This window comes from Trichogramma pretiosum, unplaced genomic scaffold (assembly GCF_000599845.2).
Source record: "Trichogramma pretiosum strain Unisexual culture from Peru unplaced genomic scaffold, Tpre_2.0 scaffold31, whole genome shotgun sequence".
Lineage (NCBI taxonomy): Eukaryota > Metazoa > Arthropoda > Insecta > Hymenoptera > Trichogrammatidae > Trichogramma > Trichogramma pretiosum.
This window is the reverse complement of record NW_019641631.1, coordinates 1,205,367-1,230,733: the sequence shown is the minus strand read 5'-3', so window position 1 is coordinate 1,230,733 and position 25,367 is coordinate 1,205,367. Positions and strand designations below refer to the sequence as shown.

General features: G+C 37.1%; 4 protein-coding genes across 4 annotated transcripts; 1 reads left to right on the top strand and 3 right to left on the bottom strand.

Annotated features, from left to right (window-relative positions):
• Positions 1–18: 18 nt before the first annotated feature.
• LOC106652293 (N-acylneuraminate-9-phosphatase) lies at positions 19–9,004 on the bottom strand. The gene is made up of 3 exons (XM_014371163.2): positions 8,797–9,004; positions 1,692–2,175; positions 19–1,144 (listed from the first exon to the last, which is right to left on the bottom strand). The coding sequence occupies exons 1-3, from the start codon at positions 8,914–8,916 to the stop codon at positions 960–962; spliced, it is 789 nt and encodes a 262-aa protein (XP_014226649.1). The 5' UTR covers positions 8,917–9,004; the 3' UTR covers positions 19–959.
• On the bottom strand, positions 2,778–8,787 carry LOC106652291 (neurochondrin homolog). Its single transcript, XM_014371162.2, has one exon. It carries the CDS (start codon positions 5,662–5,664, stop codon positions 3,427–3,429), a length of 2,238 nt encoding a protein of 745 aa, XP_014226648.1. The 5' UTR covers positions 5,665–8,787; the 3' UTR covers positions 2,778–3,426.
• Positions 9,005–9,211: 207 nt separating the features above from the next.
• Positions 9,212–12,217, top strand: LOC106652294 (phospholipid hydroperoxide glutathione peroxidase, mitochondrial-like). Its single transcript, XM_014371164.2, has 2 exons — positions 9,212–10,862; positions 11,574–12,217. The coding sequence occupies exons 1-2, from the start codon at positions 10,859–10,861 to the stop codon at positions 12,137–12,139; spliced, it is 570 nt and encodes a 189-aa protein (XP_014226650.1). The 5' UTR covers positions 9,212–10,858; the 3' UTR covers positions 12,140–12,217.
• An 88-nt stretch (positions 12,218–12,305) lies between these two features.
• On the bottom strand, positions 12,306–20,669 carry LOC106652169 (putative epidermal cell surface receptor). Its single transcript, XM_014370963.1, has 13 exons — positions 20,642–20,669; positions 19,432–19,896; positions 18,996–19,301; positions 18,724–18,916; positions 18,433–18,647; positions 17,983–18,338; positions 17,641–17,908; positions 15,507–16,697; positions 14,760–14,958; positions 14,192–14,687; positions 13,773–14,115; positions 13,507–13,697; positions 12,306–13,366 (listed from the first exon to the last, which is right to left on the bottom strand). The coding sequence occupies exons 1-13, from the start codon at positions 20,667–20,669 to the stop codon at positions 13,268–13,270; spliced, it is 4,350 nt and encodes a 1,449-aa protein (XP_014226449.1). The 3' UTR covers positions 12,306–13,267.
• Positions 20,670–25,367: the final 4,698 nt, after the last annotated feature.

The window sequence follows — 25,367 nt, the reverse complement described above, 5'->3', positions numbered from 1 at the left end:
TAAAAAAATCCCCTCGGATTTCCAATAAGTCATTTTTATTTCAATCATTCTTTTTTTAGATAGTATTACACTTATATAGTAGTATTGTTTGCATCTGACTTTTTGTATAGACTTTTAATATTAGTGAATTGTACAGTGGAAAAATATATCTCAATGTACATATGTTTTATCAGATTGTAGATTATCCTAGCTTATGTGATTGCACACATAGAGCGATTATAGTTTGTTTTTTTCTTGAATATTTTATACACTTATCTAACCATGTATTGTTTATTTGGTGAATTTATTTTATATAAAAATGTTAACTAAATCAAGACTCAACTTTTTTCGAAATCTTTACTTGAAAAAAATTCTCACTTCAAGTACACAAATTTCTCAAACCAAGCTCATACAGAATAATGTAACAAATGTAGTGCAGAGCTTTGTTTCAAAGAATCTCTGCCTTTCAAGCTTACTTACTAATTTTTAAGGCTGCCTGAATTCTTGTACCGTGAGAATTGACGTTTGGCTTCTCCAAAAGCATCCAGATCTATTTCCTAGTCAGAATTAATTTAACTACATGCGTCAATCAAGACAATAATGCTAACCATAGCATAACTTGAGAATAAAATCTATTTTCAAATAAAAACCATGAAAATACGTAAACGTTGCGTATCAAAAGAAAAATAGTTTAAAAAATCGTGATTCTCGAAAAATGCACGTGATTGATACATTACTACATTGATTCAACAATGCTCATAACAATCAACAGAATTGTGTCAAAACCTACTAAATTGCTAATGTTGAATTAGTCTAGAAAGTAAAAAAATATATTAGAAAATAGTAACTGATATCACTGCATCTCTCATCTGCAATGACCTCGTATTGGATTGAAAAAATTGTCATCTTCTTAGTATGTCAGATCAAAGGTAGTCGATGGTGGTGCAAGTGTCCACCCACTTTGTCAGCTCTTCATCTTCTTACATGCCGTCCGAAGCATTAGACGATGAGTCTTCGTACTCATGAGCGTCAGGTCCCTTGTTCAAGAGTCTCACTAAATCGGTAACTTGTTTAATTGTATAATTTGGTTTTGGGTCATCTGCTGTGAGACGACTATCACCAAGTGGTATCCAAACAGTACCAGCTAATCCAGCTTCAATACCACCTAAGACATTACAAAATTTAAATATTAACTTCTGCAACGATTGTAATATAAATAATATTTTATATACTGTAACGTCTATAAATTATATTGAGTCATTGTAAAATTTAATTGTATAATTGAATTAAATAAGATGATGTAAACATTTTTTTAAATCTTCAAACGGCGTCTTTCAAATTTCTTTTTTAAATTTAAAATTGAACATTTTTTCTATTACTCAGTACATTTTGCTTCAATATTTAGTAATGATACTTTTTGAAATTAAAGCTAGGAATCATTATTTAATTTACTATTATTTATGTATTTGTACTTGAAACTTTTTAAATCGTTGAGTTTATAATTTCAGACGTAACAATAATTATAATGCTATATTACATTTTCGTCTAGAAAATGCTGAATATTTATTGTAAAAAACTTATCCGAATATTCGTATAGATAATTTACATGGCTTAATTAATTACAGCAATTTTTTGAGAAATCCCCTATAATATAGAGTTCTGTAAACAGAAAAAATTGATTAATGGAAGGTACGTTTTTTTTCAAAGCTTACCTTGGATGTCAGTTTCTAACTTATCCCCCACCATGATACAATTCTCAGGATGGACGTTAAGATATCGACAAGCCTCTTCAAAAATTTGCGCCGACGGTTTCTCCCACGGCAAGTCACCCGACACCAAAATGATATCGAAGTACTGCTGTAAACTGAGTTTGTGGACTTTTTCCCATTGGGCATTTGACGGTCCATTTGTTATCAAACCTAATCGATACTTGCTCTTGAGCTGACGGAGCATGGCGATGGTCTCGGGTGTCAGGGCCAGACAGTAGTACCGCAGGTAAAGCCATCTCTCGTAAGTTTGCTTTGCTAGGTAAGAATAATTTTCGCCGAGGGCTTTATTCCACAAGGACGTGCGCCAACTGTCTAAGCTAAGTGTAACATTGTCAGGGCATTTCCTGAATTGCTTGAGAAACGAAGCTGTGATTTTGTTTGAACAATCTTGTGGCACACCATATTCCTTGTTTAGTTCTTCTGCAAGCTGTTGATACACAAAAATATCTTTATTAGTTATTGTTTTTCTAGCACACCTATAAGAGCATTTAAATTTCAGCACATAATCAATTATCAATGATGTATAGATTATGTTCTTATGTATTTGAAAATCACATCCAATAAAATTCAAACAATAATTTGAACGGAATGGAAAAAAAATGTTATGAGAAAATCGGGTAAGACGTACAAGTTTATTGAATGCGATTTTTGTGTAATGAATAATGGTTTATGTAATATTTTAATTTAGGAATTTGAGCGCTCAATGAAGACTCTTAATTTTTATATGATTACCTATAAAATGCATTGATTCATTCAAATACTCAAGCCGACTAATTGGTCTCTGGAAGTGGCATCCATGGACTCTACTGTAATCACAACAAAATAAGTTGTGCCAATGACAAAGTTATCGAGCTATACAAAGAGGTGCTTTACTTTTATTACATGAAGATTTTCCTTATGAGATTGAAACTTTATTTCTCACAATTTTTATAACTTTCTTAAATAGTAATTGATAATTCATAACTCAATACCTGAAATTGAAAAAAGGTGTAGTAATTTCAATATAAAAATAAGTGAATTACAGTGAAATCCCTTTGTTCATAAGAAATTAGATTTTATTTATGTGATCTTTTGTACATTATTTTTACAGAGGATTATAAATGGTGTTAAACATTATCTTTGGCTATTTTCAATAAGTACATTTTTGTTAACATTTAAAACAAATTTTTTCAATGTCAAAATTAAAAAAAAAGATGCAAAATATTTCAAAAGTGCAAAATCAACAATAAATATTTTCCACGCATCATAAAAAACAACAGAATTAACTCTGAGAAAGTATATAATGTTAAGTTTGTCATTTGCCAGCATACTATTTTCAGGTGTGAGTTCTCTAAATATATATCAGAGCCACAAAGTGTAAAACATACACAAGCATCTTTGTCACTCTTCTAACCGTCACTGAAAATTTCATACCACACTTGAATCATAATAAATTATCTGAAATAAACCGATGCTCACTATAAATAGAAAATGTATTTTTTGATCATGTTATAAACAAATTTTAATATTTTTTTAAAAATAGTGGAAAAATTTGTTTCTTAATTTTTTATTACTTTGATCAAGTCAAGAAAATCTTAAAAACTCTACTTGAAAATTTTAAGAAATGACAATAAACATTTATACTGTACAAAATATGAGTATTATTAGATTAAAAATAAAAAGAAGTAATTAAAGCTTTTCAATCTCCAAAAAGGTGCTTTCCCAATTCCATCATACGATGATTTCTACACACAGTCAAGGCTCCAGCTTTTTTCAAAACTGCAGCTACACTTTCATCTGCTTTCACCAAGTGGCTTAATAAATCTTCAAATGCTGATTTGACATTTGGCTGCAGTCCTCCAATCTTGACCTTTTTCAAAGTTTCTATGATGCCTTCAGCCCAGCCAGATTCAATAGCAAATTCAGATAACCATGGTACCATTTGTAATACGCTTGCCATGGTTTGCATTCCCAAAAACCATAATTCCATAATTTCCATCCAGTGCTCTTTATACGTGATATTTACAGCTAATTCAGTAGGGTCATTACTTTCATCAATGATATATGCATCCCATAAGAATCTTATAGTTGCTTGTATGTATCGACAAATGGAGAAATCATTTTTCTTGACTCTCTTAGCTTGTTGTTTCAACAGTAGTAAACCAAGAACAGCCATGTTACCATGTAGAACAAGATTTTCTGGTATTTGTTTAAGTTCTGGTAAACTGTCAAAAATGAACTTTAATAAATTGATAAATGTTAGAGACTCTTCAACTAATTTGGCTTCTAACACAGTAATATTCATAAGAACATTGCAAATGGATACCATGGCTGTTCTAGAATCTGCCATTTCTTCAAGAACATGAGGCTCTAATTCTTTTGCCGGTTCTTTCAATGCTTTCAATCTTTCAGACTTAGGTACTGGTGGCTTTTTATAATGGACAATTGACCAGTGGTAAGACAAACACTCAAACAAAATTTGATCTTGTTTATGTTTTAATAATATTTTTCTGGCATCTTCGTCAACAGTAAGATGACATAAGGCTGGAAGCATTAATCTTAAAATGTCAATATCACTAAGAGGATCGTGTACAACTGGTTCTCCGGATGACGATCCTTCATCTGGTTTTGCTGCTGCTCTAGCTTTTGCAGCTACTCTTTTATTCCGGTAGGCATAAAAAGTATCATTGGCTATTGTTAAAACATAAGGCAATACAGCGAGAACTTGGGTACGCATTGCAGTTGTTTCTTGTGCCAGCCATGCAGCTAACACTCTAACTAAGGCACAAACAAATACACGTTCTTTAACATCAGTTAACTCTTTCATCTTAGACACAGACGTTAACAAGCTAATAACTGCTGCAAAAGCTCCTTTTAATGCTGTATATAAGGACTGTTTTTCTTTTTGTTCCATGTCTAACTGATCAGTTATTATGTAAGAAATAGAGATTTCTAAAACCATGAAACAAGCTATAATTAGATCAGCATTTGATAATACACCTTTTAATTGTTTTCCTTCCAATTGCATTCTCACTTCAATTGAAGCTAGTTGAATAAGTAATAAGAAAAATACTTTAGGCTTCTCTTCATTAGATAAAGCCCATTCTACTCCCAATAATTCAAGCATGATAGATGATAGTTTCAGCGCAGGGTCTCTTTGATTTTTTCCAATCTTTGAACCAAGAATATCACTCAAACCCTTCAATATACTTTGGGGCCAAGATTCATTTTTAGCACTCTTGGAAATTACATCACGCCTGCAGGAAGCAAGTAAGGCTTGGAGTATAGAACACAGATGAAATTTCCTTTCATCATGATCAGTTTCAAAATCTAAAGCAATTTTATTAATGATAGCATGAAAAGGAGCGGTATCTGCGGCATCCCATGCTTCTGGTCCAAATTGATTTGCCAGTATAACAAGGATATTCAATGCTTCATCAGTTTTAAAACTTTTTTCAGCATAAATTTCACACATTTTGGGAATTGCTTTCTGCTCAATCAGTGCTTTTTGACCAGGTAAATGTTGAGCGATACTTTGAAGACATGTATAAGCTTCACTAACAATAATCAGAGTATCGTCAGGAGCATCTTCATCAGCTTTAGAAACAATTTCTAATAGTGCCGGTACATGGGCAACCATATCTGGGTGTGAAGCTAAAACTGGATCAGTGCAGAAAGCTGTTAATATTGATAAAGCAACAGATTTATATACCTGAGGTGGACAATCTACAGGCACATCGTCACTAACAAGTAGCTTTCGAATAAATTTAGCACCGATCCCTTCAAATAGTGCTTTCTTTGCTGCAGAGTTGCAGTCTTTTTCTTTCACCAACTTTGTTACCATAAACAAAGCAGCAAATTTTTCAGAATCTGCTTTGACCATGTGAAGCATGGCCACACACTTCTTAACACTGTCCGGTATCTTGTCACTCGCCATGTTTTGGTTAACAGATAACTCAATAATTCAATACTAAACACAAAGTTGTAAATGGAATTACAAACTTGGATGCATGCAATTATGCGGTTCTTCACTGACTTAATAAAATCAACAAGATCTCATACACAATTCAACGTGCCAATGTAGCCGCAAAGGTTGTCTGCAGCCAACTGGCAACCCTCCGGCGGCATGAGTTCTGCTGCACACTGTCTATTGGCAATTTGAGATTCTTTGGTACCCTCTAGCGGCGAACTTTGGCGTAAAAAGTAAAAACTAAGCAGCTTCAAATATTTACGTACGCAAATAGCGCGGAACAGTTGGAAAAATTAATTATCGAGCGGATACAAATAGATCAATGCGGAAAATAGTTAACGAGAAAACTATCTCTAAGCTATAGAAGCGAAATTAATAATCTTTTTCGATCATTGTTCTCTCTAAATCGAGCTATTTTGAGTGTTAGCTCGGATTTCTTTTTTTGTTTGCAAAAACACAGTCGCGGCTACGGCTTATTTTTACCGTATATCCAAATCAAAAATATGCAAACACGTGAATATTTATCACAGCTTTACATGCGAGTATATAAATAGGTTTGTTCGTTTGGCTAGTTGCTAATGTATAATAGCAAAAAGCTCCACAACGCAAACTCGTTACGGAGTACGGACTACGGCCACGTGAGGAGAGCTTATTTCCGCGTACGGTATTTTCGTATGAGTTCTATTTAACCAACATTTTTTCCTCCATAATATTACGAGCTTGCGCAAATAGTTGAAATGTTTCATGGAAGTTTTCCAAGAAATAAACTGCTCGTTAGAATAAATCTCAAAAAGTATTTGATCAAATTTATTACTCTAGTTATCTTTTTTAATCTTTCGAATGCTCGGATAACTTTATAAGGCTCAGCTCAAATCCGAATTCTATAGGGTATTCATCTGCAAATGTATTTTAAGTTCCGACGGCAGAAGTAAAATCCCCTCTTAATTGAAGCAATTTCTTGAATTAGAAAAGATTTCCTGTGTGTTATAGCCTTGCCCTTTGGCATACAAACAACCAAGATATTGTAGTACAATGTTGGTGTGCATGACTGATGCAAAAATAGCTTTGAACTCGAGTCAGATCGGTTCGAGATAGAGTTCAACTACCCCACAACGGGTGTAAAACGATACCAGCGCTCGTTTAACGCTATTCGCAGGTCTATTATAGATTTTATGCGCACAAGACGACGCTTATTACGCCTTCTCTTAACGAGATCGTAATCCAAGCTTCGGACACTTTTCTATAGTTGTTTAGTCGCAAAGACGACGCGGAAAAAGACGCATTTTGGCTTTTCTAGCTGGCTGTAGCAGCATCGACATCGAGATAGAGAAAGAGCAGCTTAGCGCAGTTTTCACACACACGAAAACAAGAAATTTTCTTTCCTCTTTCTCGCTTCTCCGGACAGTGTCAAAAATAATCTTTTGGCCGGGCGTAGATGAGAAAGCACGCTATATTGGGCATGGGCTATCGCGTTACGCCGCTCACACACAACGTCTATTTCCGTCACGAACGTTCAGCACTTTTCTCGCTGCTGCAAAAACAAGCGGCTTCTCTGGCGCATATTATGTATAGCTACTAGACTCGAAGAAATCGCTACAACGTAGAATAAACTCTGCGTCGTGTGCGTCGTTTATTTGCATCACTCGGGCATTTTTGCATACGCGCTTCTCTCGTCTCAGGAAAAACACTCGCGCGCGACGATCAATTTTTTTTTGCTGTCACTTATTTACATAAATGGTGTAGCATCCGGATACGCGCGAATAACAAGCCTGCACACCGATCGTCGAGTAAAATTCCTAAAAATCGAAACGAGTTGGGCGAGGTGAAGACGGATTTAAAAACGTACAAATGCATTGAAATAAATTATCCGATGAAGAAAAAAAATTGCAACGAGTTTCGTATCTTTCCAAGAAACTAAAATAAAACCGATTAAAAGTAAATCAAGCAATATATTTGTGCTAAATAATAGAAATAAATTAAACGTATTATTTCAAAAATGACATTTATAGCAATCAATCGAACAATTAAACTACGATCGAAGCGGTTCGATCGATCGATATGATCTGATTTTCAAGTTGATTCAAACACGAGGTTTTTAATAATAAACGTTGCGTTAATAAGCCTGTGCAGCGAAAACGCGTATTTCATTCGCGTTCGAAAGCGTGCAAAAAGTCGCACGAGCACGGGTTTGGCATGGTGCAATGTGCATGTGCAAATAACGCGGACTCGCGAACGTATGCAGCCGAAGCCTACGTCGTAACGAAAAGAAAGACCAGAAACTTGCGAACGTCAGCCAATATAGGTAGGTGAGTTCGTATAAGCCTTTGTCTCGTGCGAGTATCCGACACCGTTATAATTCTCATGTGAGTTTGCAGCAGCCCGCGATATAGCCGTCAACGCGCCCGAACGAGTCTCTTTTCGGACGAACAAAGTCCGACGATAGTTATACAGAGACATGTGGATGCTATATAATCTAGTAGCGAGGTTGATAGAGCAGAGAAAAGTCGTCTGCTGCGGTGGCTGCAGCGCGACGAATTCGTGCCCGAAACGTCAGTAGAGTCGCGCGCGATCGAGAGCGCCATGCCCATCGCTGCTGCTGCAGCACGGAATAAACAAAAACGAGTCGCGACGCGGTGCACGATATAGATAGTTTTGTTATATAGGCTGTTTTGACCTCTACACGGCGTCCTTTCTAAGCGAGTTCCTTACTTCCTCTAAACTGTCCACTGAGAATCATCACGTGTTGCAACAGTGCGATGTGACGTCTATTCCACTTATATACATCATAAAGAGCACTTTGCCTATACTTCATGTACATATGCATTAGACACTTTCTAGACAGAATCGTTGACCATTTTTTTCGTATTTCATTGCACAGTTTTTTGCAATAAACGTCAAACTTGTATCGAATGTATTATTATCGTAATTAAAGGTATGTATGATAAAAAAAGATTATTTGGGAATCATGGGTGGAAAAGTTTGATCGAGCTTGATGATAACATCATGTGAGGATGATGGTGAGAGATAAAGACAGACAGATCGACGCGACGGGAAAATTTATGTATATGTATTGAAAGATAGGACAACAAGTTAAAGTACCTTGCGACAAGCCAAACTGTCAGCTTTCCTGGTCTCGATGAGGGTATTGTCCAGATCGAAGAAGAGCGCGGCGACGGACGAATTCGGACCGTCGGGCCGTGATCGAAAGGCCCCAGCCATCTGCAGCCTACGCACGAGATTATGTACTAAGGACACCAGCGTAGCTTCGCTCGTTCCCGTATAGTAGTATAGGCTTTGTGTATGCGTGCAGCGCGTGCTGTCGGGCTTGACCTGGATTTGTCACTGCGAGAGGCTCTCGTGTGTCTGCGTCTGTGGTTGCTTTGCTGCTGCTGCTGCTGCTGCTGCTGCTGCTGGACTTTTTTTGCCTTTCCCTCGGTGTCTCCTGCGCGCCTGGGGGACTGCTGTTGCTGCTACCGCTGCTCGCTGGCTTATATAGTGTTGCAGGCTAGGATTCCGTTCGATGCAGTGCGCTGCTTGCTGCCTGTGTCCGTGTCGGTCGGGAGGTGAGATTTCGTCGTAAGCGAGTTGCTCGCGGTAGGTGCGCAGCAGACAGGCCTAAGCAGCATTCATTCTTTCTCCGCAGCTGCTAGGTATATCGTGGAGAGCCAGTCGACTCGGGCTTGCCTTTGTAACTGCTCAGTGCGCAGTGCTGGCTGATTTATCGACGCACGCAGGCGCATCGCGTTTGCTTAGAGGCAATTGCGACTCGCGACTCGTAGCTGATACTGCGCATTTGATAACACGCACACACATACTCATGCACGCGTTCTCACGTGTGTTCCGTCATATCGACGAACCATATTCACTCTTACAGAGGAAAAAACCCCCTGTTGCGACTTGTATCGACATAGCCGAGAGATTGTGTATACGATATCGAGCCGATTCGAGGAACCACGTGGCTCTATCTTGCAGTGACTTTTGGAAACAAGCTTGGGTGGCGAGCCTCTGGCAACAATGCAAAGATATTTGAGACACTGCCTGCAATGCAATTCGAAACTACTGATATTTCTTATCGTAATATGGTGATCTGAAAAACAAATATTCCAGGAATATGTAAAACTATCTAAACGCACGTATGCTTCTCCAAAACCTATACTCTTATTCTAATTGTAGAAGAAAATTTAGGCTGCTCTAAAAAAACACGTGGAGATTTTCAAAATAGAGCTGTGTCTATTCTGGGGATTACACTTTCTTCAGCAATAATAGTACAATTACTACATATATTAATACATAGCATCTCAATGCATCAACTTCAAAATTCTAATTATAAGATCATAAACCTATCTCATCATAATATATTCAGAATCGAAATTTAATTTCTTCGATAATGAATTCGTTGAAAGAAGAAAAAATGAATAAGTTAAACTGCATTGTCTTAAGATGCATGGAAACTTTCCATTCTAGTTGTGACTCTCATTGAAAATTCCAGGAATGAGTTTTTTAAAGCTTTTTCAAATGTATAGTGACTATACTAGCATTAAAAGCATTTAAAAATTTAATCTTTTTCAAATGCAACAATAAATTTTTGAAAGTTTAAGTTTAACATTTAACCGATCGTATTGGAATTTTTTATATTAATTATTGTCTAAATTGTGTTTAAAAAGCGAAGGTCTAAAGTTTGAGAGGTAAAAAAATCCTCATAGGCCAAAAACTGTAAAACTGTCATGAATCATACTCTTGGCACATTAGCGTGGCATATAATAGCTAATTAGAAAATTGTAGCCGAAGAAGGAAAAAAGATTTACTTTTTGCTATCTTATTATCGTTTTTCAAAAAATGACGCTAAATAAGAACAATTGAGCTTTTGTTATGTGGATGAGCATAGTAACAACTTTGAAAAAACTCATTAAAATTAATGAGGTTCAATGTCAGCGGCTAGTGATATGACCAAGATATACATTCGCGTCAAGTCTATCCGTTCTATCCTGACCGTGAGTCTTGCCTATGTCCAATTTATTCTGACATTTTTAGCTGATTTGAACTTGTGCGCAGCTTCAATGAATTATGATTCTGACTCGCATTCAAAACATCTTTCGCGATAGTACCGCAGTCGATTGCTGGACGTCAACTGTGCACAAAAACAGACAACCTCAGCGCAATAATGCGTAAGTATAACGTTTACCAAAATTTGGCACTACTGTCATTACTCGATACTCAACTTGGCATTAAATATTTTGGCTAAGAAAATAGAAAGTGTTGCATAAGTAATATAGTGACAGATGATTAAAACTTATTTTTAAAATTATTATACATGAAAAACCACTTGATTTTTGACACGAGTAAAACTTTATCTTTGAACAAAAATGACAAAAAATTAATGTACCCACTTTCTACCTTCTTATAGTTTATTTATCCCAATTTACTTTTAAAAGCATCCAGTACTTTTCCACTGTGCATCTTAAAGGTTATGAGTGAAATGTTTTGATAGCTAGTGGATTCTACAATGGAATATAATTACAGTGAAAGTTTAAAACACTCTGAATGAATCCGTCGGTATCAGAAATGGATCTAACTGAAAGTTTGATTTTTCCATAATGCATTTCAGAACTCTCTCAGTCAGAGATAAGAAATGTGAATTGTTTCAATAAAATTGCCTCTTTATGTCATTAAAAAAAACTTAGTAGTACCCCAAAAAAGGAAGAAAGGAGAATTTCAAATATCATACGTATTTTTTCGTTTTACTTCGTAGACTATACTGTACTAAATCACGAGCGATCATAGTTAAATGTGATTCTAGTCATTCTCCGACCAGATAGTTTTAATAATATTTTTTATAATTACACATTTTTTTATTAAGTAATAATCTTATTTTCTAGGTTTTCCAGTAATTTTCACGGCTTTGTTCGCCGTCTTCACCTTCGCGGAGGCATTTGATCAAACTAAAGATTGGGCTTCGGCGCAAACGATGTATGAATTTCACGCAAATGACATCCATGGAAAAGACGTATCATTAGATAAATACAAAGATCATGTTGCGATTGTGGTAAATGTTGCCAGCCAGTGTGGCTTAACAGAGGCTAACTACAAGCAACTTCAAGGTTTATATGAAAAATACGGAGAATCAAAAGGCTTGAGAATTTTAGCATTTCCTTGTAATCAATTTGCTAGTCAAGAGCCTGGAACTTCGGAAGAAATTTTAGCATTCGTCAAGAAGTACGATGTTACTTTCGACATGTTTGAAAAAATCGATGTCAACGGAGATAATGCTCATCCCCTATATAAGTGGATGAAATCTCAGCCTGATGGTGCAGGTGTTCTTATCGATGCTATTAAATGGAATTTCACCAAATTCATTATCGACAAAAATGGTAAAGTTGTGGCTAGATTTGCACCAACAACCGAGCCTAATTCTATGGAAGAGACTTTGTTAAAACTGTTTTAAGATTTATCGTAATTTTTAAACGTACGTCACTTTTATTTTCTACTTTTAATCTATTCATTGACTCTATTTTGAAATATTTTACGTTAAAGTAGTTTTATATTGGAAATATTTATTTTAAATATAATAGTGTGATATTAATCGATCAAAATAAATAAGACATGTTGAAAATAAATGTTGTAATCAATTGAACAATTATTCATTGGAAATAATTAATAAATTACTCCATTTTTTAATTATTGGTAAGTGTATATTTTGATCACGAAATTTTATTACCTGCATTACATAAACATATAATTATTCTGTACAAATATTATATCTGGCATTTAATATTCCAGAATCTAACAAAATAAAATATTAGCACGAATCCACTTATGCAAGAGGATAATACATGATATGTAAAAAATAAAAATCAGTAATTAAGTACTTTTTCCGGAGTTTCATCTTAAAGTTTATAAGTAAACCTTATATTTTTTTGTGAATACAAAACAGTTAGTGAATATAAAAAATTCAATAATAAAATTAAAATAAACCAAAGTATAAGTTAATTTCTCAATCATATAATAGTATTTTACTACATAATAATTAAATAAATATTTCTCTACAGTTACTCATATAAATACAATTCATATATTCTTTTTCTCGCTTTGTTACTATAAATAAAATGCTATATACAATATCTTTCTTACAACGCAACAACACAATCATAAAAAAAATTATAAAAAAAAAGGATTTCATAAGAAAATCTTGAACATTGACGTATTATTTGCGAACTTGACGAAATGACAGTTCATTAATTCAAATGACTTGAGACATCAAACTAGGATTCGTAACGTTAGATTCGCGATTATTCGTAACAACGACAATTCGTTTTGTTTACGTAGAATTAATAAAAAAGATACACATAAATTACTTAAACGAGATAATCTAAAGTGTATGAATTTATAGTAAAAGTTTCCATGTTTCAATTAAATGAACGATTGGATAACTTATAATCAACTTGGACGGACGAGGGTCTTGTACACTTTTGTTAAAGATGAGTGACTACACCTTTTTAATCTAATTAAATCTAAAATACTAAAATTCTAATGTAAATTTATAATATTCAATCTACGTATATAATTTTACAGTCTATGCGGTTTCCTTTGCTTCTCCGTTATTGCCATTCATTATTTGCATTTCATGCTCGATAGGTTTGTTGTGGCCATTGGAAACTGCTTCTTCACAGGTCTGCAAAAATAAAAACATCATATAATATTTTTAAAACTCACATTAACTACAAGTAGAAAATAAAAAAATAATTAAAAGGCCGTTGCGGGGGAATCAAACTAAAACGTTGAATTACCCATAGTCTCTTGTTGTAATTCTACCTTGTAGGAAGGATTGTCGTAGGCTGACGTAGTTTTTCGCGGTGATATGTCAGCCTTGCTGCTCGTTCTTCTTTTCATCAGCATCATCAAGAGAACCAAACTCATTAGTATTGATACAGTCGCTACTATCGCCACTATTACCAAAGGTCCATAGTAGTCACTTTCATTAATGGGTACGGATGCAAGTTTTCCTACAAAAATATGATTTATTTTTTCAATAAAATTCATTATCTTTCCAGAAAATGTTCTCGAAATCAATAATGTACCTTGAAGCAGTACTCCGGGCTTTGTTACAAAATCTTGGACGTTGCTCTTTTTGATTTTGCCATTTGTCATATATACTTCTAGCCAGAGTCTGTAGCGCGTGCCCGGTTTCAAATCATCGATTATCGTCTTGGCTGGAGCATCTTTTTTGGCAAGCTTGAAGGTGCTCGTATCCTCCTTACCGCTGTCGCTTTGATACACCGCTCTGAAGATATTCACGTACTTTTCTTGAGGTGAAGGGACGCCGCTCCATAGGACTTCAACCTCAGTTGCTTTGATCGTTTTTATTTCGACTCTCACGTCGAACGAATAGGGATCCGATTCAGCAGTCGTTGTGAAATTTACCTGAAAAATTGAATAAATTTTTTCGTAAGGAACGAAAATTCTGCAAATGATGAATTTTAAATAAACTGAAACTTACCGTTTTACTATCAATCAATACGTCTGTTTGACCGATAATGTCTTTTGTGCTTAGATGAACTTCGTACATCGTAGAAGGCTGCAAGTGATCGAGCACGTAGTGATTGACGCTTTTGTGGAGAAGAGGCGTAACCGAGTAAGTCTTCTCATTTTCAGCTCTGTACATGAGATAAACGCCATCAATAAACTGTAATTCGTAGTTGGAGAACTTTTTCCATTCAAACTCAGCATAGGTCGAATTTATTTCAAGAATCCTGAGCTCGGAATCGATGGTGATTTCTGCGGGCGTAGAATTCGCTACCGGTTTATCTAGAGTGCGGACTTGATAAATCTTGCTCGTATGAGTGTTAGCCAAGTCACGCAATTTGACAACAATCATCAGTCTGTATAAAGTCGACGGTTTCAAACCACTCAGGTCAAACTCCAAATCTTCGGTGTCGATTAGATCGCCCGGAGGTGCAAACGTTTGAGACTTCCAAGACAATGGATCCGAGTTTCTATTTTGAGGGAAAGTTGAGTTGAATCAAGTGAAAAGATTTTTTTTATTTATTTGAGAAAATAATACTTACGATTTGTCGCTCGTGTAACGAACCTCAACCCGACCGTGAAGTCCTACTAAAACTGATGGCACAGTAAACATTAAGCGTACGCTGTTTGCACTGATAGCTCTTAAATCTTCTACAGCTACTTCATAAGTCTGAGTGCTAGCTACATTGTAACCACCGTGAGGTGGGAATTGACCAATTGGTGGTAAGCCTTGACCAAATCCTAAAGAAAAGTCAATAATTTTTAATAAATTATATATTTAGAGTCTTTGAATATATATTAAAGGTAGTTTTCATTCCAGAAATAATTATAAAATGAAATGTAACGATCATGTCGATGAAAAGGATGAATTAAAAAAATTAAATTATTTGCGTTATAAATATTCAGATTTCAAAGCTTTAAGTTATAATTCGTAATTCAAGGAACTTATGTAGAAAATCTAGCTTTGTTCACTCGAAAATTTTACATTTTTTACGCGTAATAATAAGAAATAATGAAGGTTTTCGAATTTTCTGTGGCAACCACTGTATTCTTTGTGCCCTTATCCTATATCGGAAAGATGTTTGAAAATGAATAATGTCATCTATCCATTTTCCATGCGGATTTCTTTGTCAGATTGAGTCTATATTTCAAGAGATAGGGATGATAAACCCTGACCTTCATTTATCTATATCACTTACTCGAGATTAAAATTAGAACTTATTCAATAAAAATTCCATCAAAAAAAGTGAACCAGTCATAAAAACCCTGAGAAATATCTGTTAACGAACCTGACTGACCAGGTGGCGGTACTTGGGCCACAAATCCATGGGGTCCAAGTTGGGGATGCGTCAAACCAATCACGGGACCTTGAGATGGAGGCTCATTGTCCTGGGGTACATTCACCCCATGATGCTGGTTATTTGGATTCAACTGATCATGTTGAATAACATGGGCAAGCAATTCCTCGAGCTGCTGAGGGGTATTGGGAACTTCTTGCGCGTGCACGTGGTAAGTTGTTTGACCACTCTCATCTTTCTGGGTATAAACTTGGGGCTTAACCTTCTTCTTCGCTGGTTTTTCTTCGTGAGTCTCTTCTTGATGGTCAGGGTGTTGTTTATCGTACTCCAGCAATCCCGGATATTGATAAGGATCCACATGGTATACTCCGTCAGGGAGATGAGCATATGGGTTAACCGTAGTTGGTCTATGCGGTGGTCTGACTTTTTCACTGGGATAAGTTTCTGGTGAGACTTTTTTCTTCTGAACAGCTGGTACCACATTGTTTGGATCTGTTCCATCTGGTCGAGCTCCGTACGAAGGACCAGCAGCTGGATTCTCCAAAAGAGTATCAAAGTGTGATGTGGGAATATTTTCACCGTTAGTTGGAGCGAAACCGAATCCGGCCCCAGGTAAGTGATCGTACACGTTTAGTGGTATGAATTGTGGTTGTTCGCCGTGTTCTGATTGGGAACCTTTTTTCGTTCCAGGTAGTTTATTATTGGTTTCAGGAACCGCAACGTTAGGATTGTTAGGTCTAGCAGTTGGTACTTTTTCTGGGAAACGATCTGGTGCTAAAGGACCAGGGAACTCATTACCGTCCTTATGAGACTTTATTGTATCTACTGGTTTCTTCGATTCAGATTTTGATTTGTTTTTGTCTTTGACTGGTGGCGAAACTTTTTCCGTATGACTCGGTAAATGGAATACTTCGGCCGCGCTAGGTCGAGTGGGTTTAAAGTCAGGATTGTAAGGACCCACGTATGGCACTGTTGGATGACCTGGGTCCATTGGGTAATGTATAATATCAGAGTTAGGAGGTACTGCTGGTTGGGGTGGGTGTGTGGGAGTAGGAGCCATTGGCCATTGGAATGGCGTACTTGGGGTTGGCTTCTCGCTCGGTTGCTTAGACTTGTCTTTCTGGTGCTTTTCGTCCGTGTCAGGTGCAACGGGGCCAGGATAAATATACTTAGTATTTTTGCCTGAAAATGAATAAAAGGAATAGTCGTCGTTTGTATTAATGGTCCGAGGTACAATGAACATTTTTATGTCAAAATTGAATTGTAGTTTACATTTACATTTACAAAGTCTATTATGCCAACAACTTTATTTTAAAAGCTCAAATGTTAGTAGAATCAAAGATAAATAATATATAAATAAATAAATAAATAAATAATAGAAACCTTGCACATTCGAGTAAATTCAACAATTTTCAAAAGAAGAAAGCATAAATATCCAAATTGACATGCAATTTTAAAAATTGTACAATTACACTACATCAAATACAAAAAATAAAAATATACAAGTAGGAAATATATTTTTCGAATCAAACAGTCAAAAAGGTAATGTCAATAAAGGTAAAAAGTAAAGATTTTCTACATATTATCCCAGGTACACTTGGAGGTTCAGTCAGGCTCGTATTTTTGAGTTTTATAAATGAGCATTCTCACGCTAGGACCAAAACCAATTTTCATATGTACAAAAATAGTTTTAAGGGAAGGTATTGAATGAGGTAATGAGGTCCGATTTATGAAGCGATACATTTTTTTCCAAAGCACTCAATCAACATAGTTAGCATTTTCTTATGAAAACCAAAAGCGATTCATTCACTTCAGGGAATTATTTTTTAATTATTTTTCATTATATTTACAATAAGACTGGTTTTATTAGTTGAATTTTAATAATCCTTCGCAATCGCTCCTTCATTCCGTTCATCCATCACCTCCGATAAATTATATATTATGTTTATAATGTTTTTGCATACAATCAACAGAATAGGGCTACATTGCGTAACTCAGCTATTGTATGTAAAACGTTTTACGCGCTTATAATTTGAGTTCATCTCATTTATATGTACACACAATGAAAACGCATTCAAACAACATTTAGCCGATACAATCGTTAATAAGTAATTATTCCAAATACCTGGTAAATCCAATGCGTTCTGTGGACAGGCCCAGTGCAAGCAACAATCGTCACCGGGTAAGTGCGTAAGAATGGCTTCGTGGCTTTTGCAATTCAGTGACATGGGCGGTAACTGTGGCACCGGTGGACAAGCCGGATTACAGGTGACGTTGCCGAATTCGCAGAAGCACTCCTTTTCACAACCAGTAACATTGGTCGGTAGTCGAGACCAATTGTCATAAGTTTTGCCTTCGTAAGTACACGAGCCGTTATTTCTGCATAGGACCTCCTGTATTGTACAGAAAACAAGAGATAAGATTAAACGAATCAGTGGAAAAAAAAGATGACATTCGAACGTCGTACCTGTGGACAACAGTTGGGAGCTTTAGGCACGTGATTCGGTGGAACCGTTTCCCAGTCCAGGCAATGAGGATCGAGAACATCGAGACCGAAATCGGTCGGACACTCGATGGTCACGCACTCGGTCTGAGCCGTCTCGTTGCAGAAGCATACGGCGATGCAATCGTCGTACCACTCGGCGCCGATTTTGTAGGATTTGCCGCGGTGGGTGCACATTCCTTTCTCGCTTTTTTCCGCTACTGCAATGGTTTTTGTTACTTCCGCGAGAAGAGACACATGAATGGCTGGACCAGGTCGTGAGTTTTCAACAATGCGAACGTAATAGCCATGCGCAGGTAAAAGATTTGTGATGATGCCGTCTAAAAAATAATACATTTAGTTAATTAGGGGTTTTTGATGTTTTTTTTTTAAAAACGTGATACATAAATACTGAAAAGTAAGTATACTCTGTACCTTTAGTTGGTTTGACTTGTCTCCAAACGTGATTATTTTCCGAAATCTCTACCGTGATATCATCAGACATCTTTGAGGATAGTTTTAATTTAATGGAGGTCGAGTTAAGAACTTTGACATCAGTGAGATTAACATTAAGATCTGCTGGTCCTTCGGATTTGATTTCATGATCTCCCAAAGTCACGTCACATAAAGTAATCGTACAGCAAGAGTCACTAAAATTAATTGTTTGCGTATTAGTTATCAATTATTATTAAACAGAATAGAATGATTTTCTTCAACAATATTTACCTCGGATCAGGCAAAACGACACAACGATCGTGCTGATTGATGCTGCTTGCAGTGTCATTTGGAGGACACCGTGGCTGACATTTCAAATGACCGCCTTCTTCGCAAACGCACGTTTTCGCACATCCATCTTCGACTCTCTGGCCCCTCTGTATAGTTGTGTTCCCAAAAATGCAAGACTCCTCGGATTCGACTGCTAAGAGGCAACCAAAACGCGTTAATTAATATCGAATAAAATATTCCATCCAATCGATGCTTATGCAACGTACACTCACCAGAATCGGGACAGTCTAAAGTTGCGCAACAGGGGAATTCCGGAAGGGGCTGTGCGTGGCAAAGGGGATCGTGATTTTTAGTCTCGTCGGTCTTAACGAGCGGCAATGTGCAAGTCAACGGCTTGCAATCCGTTACTTTGCCGCCTTCGACGCAGCGGCACCACTCGTCGCAACCGCGCTGGATCTTCTGGCCGACCGCATAGGTCTTGTTACCGTCGACACACATACTAGGCGCCACGGTGGGCAGTGGGCTCACCATGGCTGACGTTAAGCTTGTCGCATTGTGCATGGCTATGTACTCTCCACCTGTAGATTGATGAAATTATTAAAGTAACCGCGCGCACGTCTAGAGTCATTTGTTTTAACTCATAAAGTATTAAATCGTCATGTAGGACGTTGAAACAATAGACGGAATTACTGCAAGTGATTTTCTCACCTTTGACCTCTTTATCCTCGTCATCCATGCTAATGTCACTGAGGTCGGTAGTATTGGTTTGCAAAGTATTTCCAGGCTCACTAGCCGACACATTCAGTGCTCTGCCACGAGGTGATTGAACGATCGGAGCTGCCTCGGTACTCAACACCGTAGCTTCGGTACTGACACCCGCGACATTTTGTGCAGTCGTAGGAATTAACGGCTCACCCCGTACTAATATAGGAAGCTCGACCATGACCTTTTTCTCACTGACAGGTGTCTCGTTCGTGGCGATGGCCTGAGTGGTGGCGATCGCTTCGGTCGTAGCTTCGACATTTTTAACGATCGGCTTTTTTATTTCCGGTTTTGGCTTCAGCTCGATGGTACTCTTTTTCGCCGACGATGGTTTATCGGTAGTTTTGCGGGCTGCGGCCGATCCATCATTATCCAGCGGTTTCACTTTTGGCACGTCGTCCTTTTTCTCCTCTGAAACAGAAAAATTAAAAGAAATCCATAAACATTTGATTTATATGCTGGCTCGTGGCGCGCGGAGAAAGTTGACAACGAGAGCTTTACGCGCGTTTCAAATATTTTAATGTTTGCAGTGGAAAAGTAAAATTGCACATGCGTGTAATAGCGCAAAGCGAGCCTGTATGTGCTTGCATAATTGATGTACTATCAACCTACGAGGGTATGTAGAAAATTTCTAACGATGAGAAAACTGAATTTTTTTTTTATATTTATTTTCATTCGTAGAAACCATTCCGTTTGAACTTTTTTGTACGAATTCCATCGATATTTTCTAAGTAAGATGTATATTACGTATTACATCACGGCAAAAACTCTGATCGAGCAGAAATAAAGCATTGATGTGTTGATGAGTCTTTGAACCGATCAGTTTACTTAAGAATGCGCATAAAAAACCGGAAACTGCACGGAGACTTTTGACAGGAACTCATTTCATTGCTCCCTCCCAACGTCGTAAAGCTGGTAGTAGCGAGCTTCCTTCATTATCTCATTTTTCTGGTACCAATTTTCTCGTGTATACTTTACCACACGACTAGCAAATTACACTCTTTAATTGGAACGAAATTGTCACTTTCGAATATTCCTGAATTTGTCAAGGTAATAAATACGAAGATTCTATTTTTTATGAATTTTAATCGAAGTTTTACAGAACTTTTACATTAATTTTCATTTCAAATTCGAATTTTTAGCATTAAAATTTAACCATTTAAATCGATTATTTCTAACGGCATCATGTAAATTAAGCTCATGTTAATGCATATGCGAATCGGTCCATCGATAAAGCGCATTAGATTTCAGGGTAATATGAAAGCCATAAAAATATAATATCGCAAAGCAATTCATAATTAGAATAATAGTAATGGCAAATTGTAGCTTGCCTTATAATATCGCTATGTTCCGGCCTAATGCATCGCGCGCGCATTATGCATCGGTACTCGGGTCGAGTAATTCATTCGAAAGAAAATTGTACTGGATATGATTTTGCATTATAAAAGATCGACGACCTGAATCTTGCGTGACATAAAGCGAGGAAAGGAAAAATGACAGGTGTCTCGGCAAGTGTATGGATGTTATACGCATTTCTATTCATGCAGGTTTGTTTATACAATATTTAATGGACGTTACAATGAGTTCTTTTGTCTTTTGCAAAATAACTAATGCATTTAGAACGTTGCATAAGATGCGCTTCTCAACAAAGAACTTGTAATCGTCAGAAATGATAAATAATGAAATTATTTTCTTTGGGATCTGAATCGAATAGCCGTGTAGTTTTCAGCGTTGAATGATGCTACGAGTACGCTTGAAAGCTGTAGCAGATGAAACGAAGCGTGCCACATCCTTGACACACATCTAAACGAGCCAAGTAGGAATCATTTTTATAATCCGGAAAGAAAAAAGAAGTTCCTATCGCGTGCGAATCGAGCCTTAGCCATTTACTTACTCACACTCGATGTGTATACTTTTTACATTGAAATCTGTATTAACTTTTTGCACCAGTCACCTCAATAGATATGCGTTTGATTGTTTAATACACAGTTCTCATCCTGCTCTATGAATGCGAATGCGGCGAAGTAAAAACGAGCGATATGATTTTGACAAATAACGACTCTTTCTCGTGTGAGCGCGAACTTTGTGCTTAATTAATTGAGGATCGAATGAAAGTATGCGAAATCGGAGTTTGCTGCGTGAGATAAACCTCATATTTTACTTTTCTCTTTTGTTTCATTGGCTTTGAGAAAGTAGAGCTTTTTCCATCATCAGTTAGTGCGCTAAAGACGAATAATTCCACTACGTGTCAATGAGAATGATATTTATCGAATTGTTTCGAAACGATCAAAAGTATGAAAGAATGAATGGACTCGAATAAAAAATATTTCATCGAGCTAATGGATAAAGGGAAAGGAGTAGGTAAGCACGTTGATCAATCAGTGGATACCAACGTCAACAAATACCTTTTCCGTGTACGCGCGTACATGTATAGCAAAAGTCAAGCATGGGTAAGCACATAGCGGAAGCGGCATCGTCCCATTACCTAACAACGAGCCTCGGCAATTTCAGAAATTTACACATCGCTCAGCAAAAGAAACAACAACACCAGCAGCCGCAGCAGCAACAACAACAACGGTAAGAAGTCTACAGTGTCAAGAGAGGAGAAAAGGAGCAGGTACTCAAGAAAAGCCGGCTGCAATCAGCGGGCAACTCCAAGCTGAGCTAGCTTCGTCATCGACATGAAAGAGACGTGCCGTTTTTCTCATGATAGTCTTATGGTGCAGTGATATAGGGTAACCAATCAAACAGTTGGGCTTCCGGCAGATTTACAATTTTTTATTTCAATAATTATTACTAATTTATTTTATAATAATCAATAATCTCAATTATTTTAGTATGTACCCGTTATTTAAAAACGCAGCTTCAAACATTAAAAATAAAAACAAAATTGTAATAAACATTAATTTAAATGCTTATTGCAATCGTCTATCTATAGGTTACTTCACAAGCTGCAGCGTGTTAAAAATGAATCTCTGCCTCTTTGAATTCATGTGTACGTCTAACGCTCGAATGAGGTAGATTTATAAATTCCTCTTATAACAGTTAGGACCGCGAGGCAGCTCGCGACTTATGTATACAGCTCGAGATCCTAATGCAGTAGTAAAGATTCCTTCTTGATGATAGAGCGCGATGACGAACCGATGCGGTGCTATTGTTGTTCCTTGTGTTGCCGCAGATGCATGTGTACGTACACGAGCACTCGTATTTAGAGTACATAGATATACGATACGAAAGCGATGGCCCGTTAACGAAATGTTACGCGAGGCGTTGTTAACTCTCGTGCGGCTGAAGATCCATCGCGATGATCCTTCCCGCGGCCGGGGAAGCTGCACAGCTTCTTTCTTCATTATTACATTGTGCAAGGATCTGGCAGCGATAGTGCAAAATCCGACACCTCGACGGGCTCGTGCTCCCAATGATATAATTATAACAAGTAGAAAGTGTAATATGATGAATTTTCGAGCCTTCCGCCTCGAGTATCGACGGCTATTACTACAATGCGATGATTGGCTATCGCGATGGTGATGATGCCTTTCAACGTTCGTTACATATTACGTGAATGTATCGATACATGCTTTGTAACAAGCTTATAGAAAAAGATTTTCATCGCTGATTGTTGCCTTTCGAGGCAATAAGCAAAATAATATTTTCTCTTAATAAAGCCGTAGCTTATAGCATTACATAGTTACATGTCGAAGAAAATTACCATAATTCTTGTAAAATTGATGCCATTCATCTGTGTTTGTAGCATTTCTCGATTACACGATAATGCCAATTGATACACACGTGGGATTCACACATGCGCGAGAAAGTAATTGGACATCGTATTCTGTTTGTCAGCCTATTTATATAGTGGCTGCTCACGAAAAACACAATACTATCGTTTAATGGATAAATTATAGCGGCGATCGCTGTCGTTCTTTTATCCGATAAATATCGCTGTATAACACAGATGCAAGCCGTCGATTAACAGCTGGCGGGTGAGCACCATTTGTCGCTGCTTAATTACTTTTTTTTTCAATTCTTGCAAATCAAACACCGAACTCGTTCGCGCTTATGTAAAAGCGAGTCGTGGCATTACTCGTTTCTAAATATTTCAGGTATATCGTGAGGAAAAAGGCATCGTCCGTAGTGAGGAAAAAAGAGAGAGAGAGAACTTTTTGCAGTTTTGCTATGCGAAGCTTTTTCTGGAATATACAATATTTACGCTCGCACAACAAATCGTCGAGGTGTGGTGAGCGCGTATTATATACTCGAACGATATATCGAGGAGAGACGTTGAGATCAATTTCCTAGAATAAAGACCGGCCGGTAAAAGTTTGCTTTCTTAAAAATTGAAAAAAATAAAAACAACAGAAAACTAGATCGGCAAAAAAAAAATATTGAACTTGCAAATACGGTTTTATAAACAACTTCATACTCGTTTTCTGTTTGTTCGCGGTGTACTATCAAACGCGAATGCGATTCGCGCAGGACTACCTGAATGGTTCTAGATTACCGCACACGCTTGTATTTATGGATTCGTTGAAATACACTCGAGGCTCGGATTACTGGCGCGAAAGAGTCTGAAGGCTGACTTTTGAATCAGAATTTATTTAGATAGTTACGCGCATCACTTTATTGCAAATTTAAATGAATGTTAATTTCTAATTTTTTTTTTTAATTTATCAACATTTACTGTTTTTATAATGGTGGATATCCATTGGCAGGTGGTGAATTACACGGAGATGTTATATTTGTGTACTTATAACTGCTATGCATACTTTATTTAAATAATCTCATATTATAGTAATTGTTAAATGCTCAAAAGAGTGTAATGCACTCGTGAAGCAAACATTGTTGCACAGTTTGACAAAAGAAGGAAACACTTAGTTCAAAAATTTCTCGTGTACATAAAATTTCCCTCTACGTCGTGTGACTTTTTACGCAAATTGTTTCGCATAATAATTAAACGGCCAACTTATCCATGTATATACCCGCCAACTTGGCTGAAGCAGCTATATGCTCGTTAAACAATATCGGAGAGTTTGGCTTGTATACATCTTGAGGTCAGACGAGGCTATGGATTTTATCTTTTTGTCTTAACTTGGGCGCATATCATGCAAATAGGCTTGCTCGGTGCGGCAAATATCTTCTACTTTTGCTAAACCGATTCGTGCACGCGTCTTATTAGTCTTCGGAGAGAAAAAGGCAGAGAGAAAGAGAAACGAGAGAATCGCTACTCTCCGACTAAGCAATGATGCGGCGCAAACTATTCAGCCGTATCCCATGCAGTACGTAAGTGGCCGAAGCTGCTTGCGTTTAACGGTTCGCGCGAGCAAACGGTACACGCAAGATCAAGCTCTACTCGCGGTATATATACACTGCAGCAGCATCACGTGCGTGCGTGGGCGTTGTGTAAGTATACCTGTATGTACTCGCTATACTTACTTCGAGAGGCTGACTTTTATTTACCCGCGAGTCTTTTTTGCGCGCAGTGCTCGCGAGCCAGATAGCGAGCATCGATCAAGGGTGTGATGAAATTAAGAGCCGCGTGAATTTAATGTCGTGTTCTTTCCGCTCACGCGACCCGACGATTCACTGACTCGAGAGGTGAATGCAAACTACGTTGCTTTTTGAAGTTATACTTTCATATGCCATTGACTGGGATGATTAATTCAGCAAAAGTGAAATTGATTTCTGCGACTGTACGACAATGTTGACTCTTTCGAGCTATTTTTTTTTTTCAATGGGATATACGTATTTGAGTGGAAAAAATGATTTATCGGAACTGCGAGAGTAAAGGGCCATTAATGTAAATCGTGCAGGGCCATAACCACCCACTTTATCCTACTTTGTCATACTTTTGATAAACAATTCGAGAAATACAGTTTAATCGA